We start from the raw sequence: 9,633 nt of genomic DNA on the forward strand, positions 1-9,633 counted from the left end.
CCTCAACCAATTAGTCTTTAGCATTACAGTAATAAAAATCTATTACATTCGATTTACTATTTACTCTGAAGTAATATCCATTAAAGTAAAGTTCATTTTATTACACAAATGCATCTTACTACCTTGCCGACTGTTTATAATAAAAACACAATAGTATCACTCCGCATCATCAAGAAATTATGGTCTCTGATATTGATAAAGTTTGATGTTCTCTATCCTTTCAAGTAGATATGATTACAGCCCAAATTTTATTATTTTTATTTATTTATTTTTATTACTTATTTATTCATTTAAGTATTTCTTTAAACCAACTCTTTATTATATTTTCTTTTAAATCTATATATTAATTTTGTTTTGGTAAAATGTATTTATTTGTTTGTTTATCTGTAAACTGATCTACTGCTGTGACTATTATTTCTCTGGTTTGATTTCACATTGCTGTCTAATGACGAATTTGTTTAACGGATCACTGGGGAGAATCTGAGAGGGTGAATAGGGGAGAGTAAATTTGTCAATGAAACGAAATACGAAATTGTAAAATGGAAGGAACAAAAGTATTTTATAAAAAACATAAAATTGTCATTTTACTTAATTTGGCGCCATAAAGTGCGGCAGACAGTGTTTATAGTAAGCAGAAATTTTATTATAAAAATGTTAATCTTATTTCTTTGATGTCCTTTTTTTCAGTAATTGATAGCGTAATTATGGTAAGGATTCGAATTATTATTATTGAGTAAATCAAGTAATTATTACAAATTATTAATTTTTAATTTTTTTTTAACTTTTTTTTTTTATAAATATTACAATATGCTACTTAACGGTAGCATTAACGGTCACTGATTCTAACTCTGGGATTTTTCGATCAACTTGTTTTATAACCTTTCCTTCCAAACTCTCACGTTATTGCTTACTTAATATTTTACGAAATGCCTAAATTGAAGGAAAAGTGAAAGGTTGGTAACAGAGTGCCTTGTTGATCTTCTAACCTGTGAGGAAGAAAATCAAGAAGTTATAATTGACAACTATCATTTTATTATTATTATTGTCGCCCATTGGTTTATTAAATTTAAAAACATCCAAAGCAATACTAATATATAATCAAAACACAAACTAATAGCAAGTAACCAAACACAATAAGAACCAAAATTGTGACGAGCCCAGATGGTCTGTTGCATGACGTTATTTTCTATTTAGCAGACCTAGTAACAGACTCTCAACCATGTTATATGTTATATCGTTATAACATGGTAAAAGAAGGAAATATTGCTCCATTTAATATGCATGATTATCATGCATGATAATTGGGCTATGTTGAGAATATATCATTTACACAAGAAACTAAAGAATTCGTATTTTTTTTTTTTTTTCCTTATGTTTTTACATGAACGTAGATCTCTCAGGAAGGCGTGAAACGAAGCAATAAACAGCGAGAGACCAAAGTGGACGTTTATTGATCTGTAATGATTGCTAATGTCGGATAATCTATGTACATATTAGAGGAGGGACCATAATGTGAATATAGGCGAGGGACGAGGCAACTGGCCCATGTGGCGAATACATTGCCCCTATCAGTATCTTAATAGTTACTCTGGCGCCAGCCGAAGATTTACGGCGTACTAGAATGTGATTCGCTTCAAACAAAGTGCTCATTAAAATAGCAATTGTGTAACAGGTATTTCACTTACAGTCGTGTTTATTTTCAGACCATAGGTTTCAGAATTGTTTACATTTTCTTTAGTAAAACTGAAAAGAATGCGTTTTATCCCATTCCAAGGAGCATATTGAGATCTCGTAATCCTCTATCCCTTTTTCTATAGCCCTGAGAAAATTCAATGCCGACCGTTTGAGACGATAAAAAAAATATAAAATGGACTAATTTTTATGTTGGCGACTGAGTTTAAATTACTTGACTAATTTATGTAAATTGCATGTGGCACATTAAGATACTTTAACGGAGACTGGCTCGAGCTCTCTTTATTGTAAGCAACATACAATGCACAGATCGACCATAATTACGCTATCAATTACTGAAAAAAAAGGACATCAAAGAAATAAGAATAACATTTTTATAATAAAATTTCTGCTTACTATAAACACTGTCTGCCGCACTTTATGGCGTCAAATTAAGTAAAATGACAATTTTATGTTTTTTATAAAATACTTTTGTTCCTTCCATTTTACAATTTCGTATTTCGTTTCATTGACAAATTTACTCTCCCCAATTCCCCCTCTCAGATTCTCCCCAATGATCCGTTAAACAACTTCGTCATTAGACAGCAATGTGAAATCAAACCAGAGAAATAATAGTCACAGCAGTAAATGAGTTTACAGAAAAACAAACAAATAAATACATTTTACCAAAACAAAATATATAGATTTAAAAGAAAATATTATAAAGAGTTGGTTAAAAGAAATACTTAAATGAATAAATAAGTAATCAAAATAAATAAATAAAAATAATAAAATTTGGGCTGTAATCATATCTACTTGAAAGGATAGAGACCATCAAACTTTATCAATATCAGAGACCATAATTTCTTGATGATGCGGAGTGATACTATTGTGTTTTTATTATAAACAGTCGGCAAGGTAGTAAGATGCATTTGTGTAATAAAATGAACTTTACTTTAATGGATATTACTTCAAAGTAAATAGTAAATCGAATGTAATTGATTTTTATTACTGTAATGCTAAAGACTAATTGGTTGAGGTCAATATAAACACGATGCTAGTGGTCGTTTTCCGTAATAAAATTTATCACCTACGTTTTCTTCTAAGTCGTCGATAGCATTAATAATGTCTCACAAACAACTCATTATTTTTAGACCAATGGCAACCTTATAAGGTTCAATAATTCTGTGTTGGCATATTTCATAATTTGTTTCCTTATCTGTCCTGGAATGGTATTTCCCGCTTATAGCTGAATAATAAAATGCACGTAGAAAACATGGCATTATGTTATGTTTTTTTAACCTGTAGACATTACTGGCAGAGACTGAGGTGATTATTTGAGGTCGTAAAATTGAACAAGGATAATGTCGATGGAGCAATATTCTCCTTACAGGAAAATATTAGTATAAACTTTCAACAGAACTAATACTAATAAATTCAAGTTGTAGAAGTTTAATACTTCGGATTAAATAAAATATTATAGATTTAAAAAACTAATGAAAAATAAAGAAACTAAATAGAAAACTTCAGAGGTATAACGTAAATAAAGATTTGAGTCATAAAAATGAATCCAACAAACTATTTAAATTATTAAATAAATCAAAAATTAGTATCCAATTCTGTCTCAACACTTTATTTCTCACTAGTCCAACGTTTCGGCCATTCTAGCCATCTTCAATACAAAACTCCTCACATTAATTTACAATTTCTATTGCAGGCTATGCTGCCCAGGTCATTTTCTTTATTCTAAGTTCAAAACCTATTTATTTAAAATTTAAAAACATTAATATTTATTTTTCTCTATAAGATAATAAACGATAAATGGTTTGTTATATGGTGGTGTATTTTATATTGTTGATAATCTTAGATATATATCTTAGAATATATAGCAATGGTAACTAACTCTAATCCTTACCATAATTATGCATTGATTTAATAAACACAGTCTGCCATACTTTATGATGCCAAATAACGTAAAATGACAATTTTATAATTTATATAAAAATATATATTTTAGATAAGAATATATTTTTTTGTTTGGATGAGGCCATTAAAAACTCATGCTCTTAATTTGTATCTTAAAACGATTGTTGTTTTTTTTTTAAATTAATGCTTTTAGCCTTGGTTAGAATCCGACTAGGACAAATAATTATTGATTATTTATATCAATTTACCGTGCCAGCAACTTTCGAAATATTTTCAAAAATAATATTGTAATAAATATTTAAGTTATAACACAGCACTATTTACGGAGAACTTTACACAAGACATTGTCATACCATATATACTTATTAACTACAAAAAATTGTTTAATATCAATAAATAAATATTAATCGAAAATATTGTTTAGTATGAGAACATAAGTCATAAGGAGTCTCTACTGTGCATTTCTAACAGATAATATTCACATAAAGAGTTAATACTTGATATTTAGAAAGAAAAAAAAATTCAGAACATGAATAACATTCGGAATGTTATTAGTCACGCAACAGTATTTGTGTCCAAATGTTTTTTTTATATTTCTTCCTCTGAACGTTTGTAAAGATGCCAGGTGTGTTGACAACTAAATCTTTCTGGAATATAAAGAAAAGTTCTCTAGACTGCAGGCAAAGGTATTGTGTTACCGCATCATTGTACTTGCTGAAAATACCGGAGTCTAATCTTGTCGCCAAACAGTCTGCCAAGTCACTCATTTTGTTTGGGTTATAAGAAATTGGATAACACAGGGGTCATTGTATCAACAATAGCTTACATGTCTTATCTTGGAAAAACAAAACAAAAATACTCTTTATGTATTCTTGTGAGTTTGTATTACGTTCATGAAGTATTTAAATTTGGCTAGGATGAAAAGGAAATTTGCAAATGCGCAACTATCTTCCACAGGAATATAAAGGAGTCAAGAAATTCATAAACTGTTAATTTGTATAAGTACTTTTGAAAGAAATCCCGTTTTGAAAATTAATATTGTAGCATTTACCATAATTCAAGTGCAAATATTGATAAACATTGTTTTATAGGCCGTAAGCTCTGAAAATACAACGAAACAAAAATTGTTACCAATAATATAACGGAAAATTCTTCTCTTCTACAGATGTTTTAGATTTTATCTTATTCCAAAATCATTTAAAATTATTATGATTATGACAAAAATTATTTCAGCATTTGAAACAACTTGGAATTTACAGACAAATAAAATTGATTTCAATCTTCAGAGTCATTTAATTAATTATTCTTTAATGTGAAGTACTTCAATGAGTTACTAGAATAATCAGTTTAAAAATCTACTATTCCCGTCTGTTTTTTACTGCAGTTATATACTTCATCTTAATTGTTTAGTATTCCTCCTATATATAATTTAGTATTTTATAAAAACTTTTATATATTTATTTTATTTTTTGATAACTTTTATTATTTACAAATACAGTGTGCATATACAGAGCAAAATAATGATAATAATAATACTAATATAAAAAAAAGATATAATAATTAAAAAAATATTACTGCTGTAAGTAGGTAAAGCAATATAATAATAATTAAATTATAGTAAAATATTAGGTATATAAAATATAAATTACTTAATTCCATCTTAAAATGCATTCATACCAATACACAATTTTTACAGCCTTGGGATCTCATCCGCGTCAAAAGTATAATGCTTTTTAGCGCATTCCATTGGATTTCCTATTTAACTAATTTTGCGTGTAATTTAATGTGATCATCGCTTAACATGAAATAAAATCATGTCTCGATGCAACAAGACTAACTACTAACTACGAGACTTATATGACTTTCCTGTTTATTTATCTCCAGCTTCGATTCAGTGAGATCATCCTGAGGAAGACCTCAGTCCACTCTGAAGACCTTCTTTGAGAGCTTATTCGCGGAATTTGTATGACTGGAGTACCATTTGCTGCCGGGGGAGTGGAAAGGTTTTGCAGTTTAATTGTGATTCAGAGCGCTAGCTGTTAAAGAATGTGGAGGAGACAAGCAGGACTGCCACATACCTCGCCTTTAGTTAACACGCCTGTACTCCCTCGATAATGATGGAGTGTCCTTGCCAATTTGCGTATCTCTCTGGCAGCATCGCAATCAATTCCCAGTTATTCGTTTTAGAACAGATTTCATGATTGATAATTTGTAATATTCAAGCATTATAATGGGATTGTAATATTAGAGTATTAATCACATAATCTGTTTCACAATCTTCACATTACCGCACACTGGACCAGCCGGGAACTGCACGATCGGAACCAAAGGTATAGTCGGGATTTCGTTTTAGGGAAAGGTAGGAGTGTATGCAAGGATCTAGCTTTGATGTATAACCTCAAATCAATAATCCAAGCTACTTCTTGACTTTGATTTAGCAAACTTGACTACGTTAAAATATAATATTGATATCTATCGACCGATTTTAACACGATAACGTCCTAAGGAATATACCGCAGATTTCTAAACTCATGGAACTTTTTGTGTCTTTTCCTCGAGAACAACCCTTGCAAAAAATGAAATCAGCATTCTGGATTCGCTTTGTTTTATAATATAGACTATGCAGTATCCAGTTCTTTCTTGATGCATCAAATCATTATTAAGAAACGTAAACATATTTTCTATGTTAACGTATTTTATTTATGAAATATCAAAATATCTGTGAATTTATTGCTGTATAATTTTGATTTCTTTTCTACTAAATGATCACACTGATGCACTTGGAAATCTATCACAGTGTTAAAAAAAATCTTTAAAGCTCCTCATTCTTCTTTGGTTACTTGGTAATCAAATTTATTTTAACATGGAATTTCTAACAACTAAATGAAAGAAAACTGATTTAGAAACTACTAAACTATTGATAATAATAACGAATGATGGACTCATCTTCTAAAACAAATATTAGTAGGAAAGCTACTTTGCTATTATGATATAGGTGAATAAGAATAATTTTGATTGATAACGTTTAACTTATTTTCAATTGTTGTTTAATAAAATAATGATTAGAAAAATTAAGTCTTACTATACAATTCGCCATTTACATATATTTTTATTAATCTTTTGACTTCAATGAATCGTGAACAAGATATAGAAACAAATTAATACAATTGTAAACTTAATAAAATTAAATTTAAAAAAAAAATGTTTACCTGTTTCTTTACACTTAATTGAGTTTTTTTTTAATATTTCATTTTTATTTTTAATGACAGCGCGATACAGAAAACGAAACCAGAAATTCAATTATCTTCTTGAGAATCCCAGTCTAACAGGAACCAAGAATAAGCTTTTGAGAAAAAAGATGTGATGAATTAAATTTTTTTTATAATGATCCAATCCTGATCACAACTAACATTAAATTTTCTTCATAAATGCATGTTAAGAGACTATTATTTATTCCATAATGGATCGAGTCCATTTTAAATCGAATCGATATATTATTTTTATTAATTTGATTGTACCTTATAAATTCAATGAATATCGTTTCTAATATGATACTTTTGGAGTACCTAATTTTGGCAACAAATTCTTTGTAGTAGATATCATTTTTAGTCTGTTTTTTATTTTTTTTGTCACAAAATTATAAATATTTGTTAAAGATTTATATCTAGGGGTATCAATACTGATCTAAAAATTTTACTGGTGGAGCAAAATAATCCTTAATTTTCGGGTATCTTTTATCATAAATAATTTTCAGATCATGAATCCATAAACATTTATCCTCAGATTTCGGGGTATAAATTAGCTTTTGGAAGAAAAAAAAAGGGGATTTATTTTATCACAATACAAATACACTAATTTATTTCTATACTAAATATGAAAAAAACGTCTTTGTTTATAGTTAAAAAATAAAAATAAACAAAAAAAAAGATATTTGTTGTTTAATATGTTAAAGTTAAAAAAATGTGTAAATCTAAATAAATAAATATGTTAAACAAATACATAAATATAATCCTTGTTAGGAAAAGAAATTTTCTTTTAAAATATAAATGTAAACACACAAATACATTTTCTCCGAATTAAATTAATGAAGCATCATGACAAAGGGAAAGACTTTTTTAAATATGAGTAAAAATAAAATTCTGAGTTTGATTTATAAACAATAACTACTACAGTTTTTTACAAGAGCATCTTTTCTGGCCTAAGATGGGAAGCTAATTCTTGTGAAGGGATAGATGGCTAGCCCACTTTTAAAGTTGATATATTAGATGCTAAAAATTATTTCGTTTCTAATTAATAAATTGTCATAAATTATAAGTGTAGTTTATCAATTAGGAATTATTATAAGATTAAGGGTTGTTGCCTGGCCTGTGCCGTGTCCTATAGCAGGTGACCCGCACGACTTAGCTACCTACCTGCAAGTGTATAACCCAATCTACAACGGGGAGCTTTCTAGCTAAACAATTCTACCCAAATATTTTTCATATATTAAAAATAAAACTGTAATGTTTCAGTAATATTCTTCAATTATTTAAAGCCTTAAAAATAATAAATAATTCAATTTATGTTATATAATTATTCTGGTCTAATATTTGCTATATTCGTGATCAGAACAATAATAATAAGTCATAAATTATACAACAACATAAATAATTTAATAATATGAATGAACTATTTTACAGGAAAGTAATTTAGTATATAATATATCTGATAATTTTAACATTATCAAAAACATAAAAAATATGTAGAAATAATGTTTAAATGTTAAGTTGTCAATAATTCTTATTTATTTATTTAGCCTTTTCAATTCAAGGGAACTCTTCTCATTTATTGATTGTTTTTAAAATATCCATTCTAATTTTTGTATTAACTCCAAAAATGTGTGCTTTTGATCGGGAGAATAACTTTTTTTTTATTTGAATTGTTTTATTTAAAGTTTAAGCACTTTAAAGTTAATTACAATTTCGTTTACTTTTAAATGACCTATTTATAAACTATTATAAATACTAATATTTAGTATTTATATAATTTCTATCTACTATAAAGCACCAATACAATTTGTAGACCATAATTTATCAGCTCTCCGGAAATGTGTTCATAAAAAAATATGTTTTAATTGATCACATAAGTATACTGTTTCAAAATTTATCGGTTATTTTAAGTGATATTTCTCAGAATTAGATAAAAGTATTAAACGATTAGCCAAGGCCATTTTAAAAAAAATACATAAGGAGTAAATTTTACCAAAAAAATAAACATTGAAAATATTTATTACGTAAGTTCAGTAACTATAAATGAAGCTTTTTTATGGAAAATTTGTTTTCTATATCAATCTCTAATTTGATTTTATGTTATTAAATAAAAAAAAATTATGAAGTAAGAAATCAATACATTATATGAAAAATGGACAGTACGATAATAGCAAAATATTTTAGCTTGTATTTTTGAAAACTAGTATTCATTACTTGTAATTTTTTATTTTATTCCCTCACCTCTTTTGATAATATTATTATTTCACCTGATGAAATATTCATTATTTTAAAAAATCTAATTAGATATATGCTCATAGTTTATGTTATGTATGTTTCAGAATGCCAATTCGGAAAAAGTATCAGAGAACTAGGTACGACATGGTTTGCAGATTTAGGACCACCATTTGGTATCATGTATTGCATAAAATGCGAATGCATTCCTGTAAGTATTTGTCTTTTAATGTTTTTTAATAAATAACTTAAAGCATTTATCCATTCTGTGATTGAAGTACAAAAGGAAATTTATCCGGTATAATTCAAAACTGATTTATTTGCATCTAATAATTTCATACATTTTTACTTTTTTACCATTGCTGAATAAGTCAGGTTACCACTTTGCAGTGATAATTTTGCAGAGTTATGATTATTTTTTAATATATATATATTGGTTTACAACATGATTTATTTTTTTTTTTTAATGGTGATTTATATCTTGCGTAGGAAAAATATAGATCACCATCAGAGAACAGTCGAGAATGCCGATGTAGAATCGTTTTAGTAACTTTTC

At 27.7% G+C, this 9,633-nt stretch overlaps 1 protein-coding gene across 1 annotated transcript in view; it reads left to right on the top strand.

Moving 5' to 3' along the window:
* sog (short gastrulation) overlaps window positions 1-9,633 on the top strand; it is a 141,597-nt gene that overhangs the window by 58,542 nt on the left and 73,422 nt on the right. The window contains exon 3 of the mRNA XM_067046428.1: window positions 9,185-9,288. Coding sequence (XP_066902529.1) covers window positions 9,185-9,288 — 104 coding nt within the window. The remainder of the gene's footprint in view (window positions 1-9,184; window positions 9,289-9,633) is intronic.

The sequence above is a fragment of the Halyomorpha halys genome, unplaced genomic scaffold, assembly GCF_000696795.3.
Source record: "Halyomorpha halys isolate HHAL.00 unplaced genomic scaffold, Hhal_1.1 Scaffold95.1, whole genome shotgun sequence".
In the NCBI taxonomy this organism is placed as follows: Eukaryota; Metazoa; Arthropoda; class Insecta; order Hemiptera; family Pentatomidae; genus Halyomorpha; species Halyomorpha halys.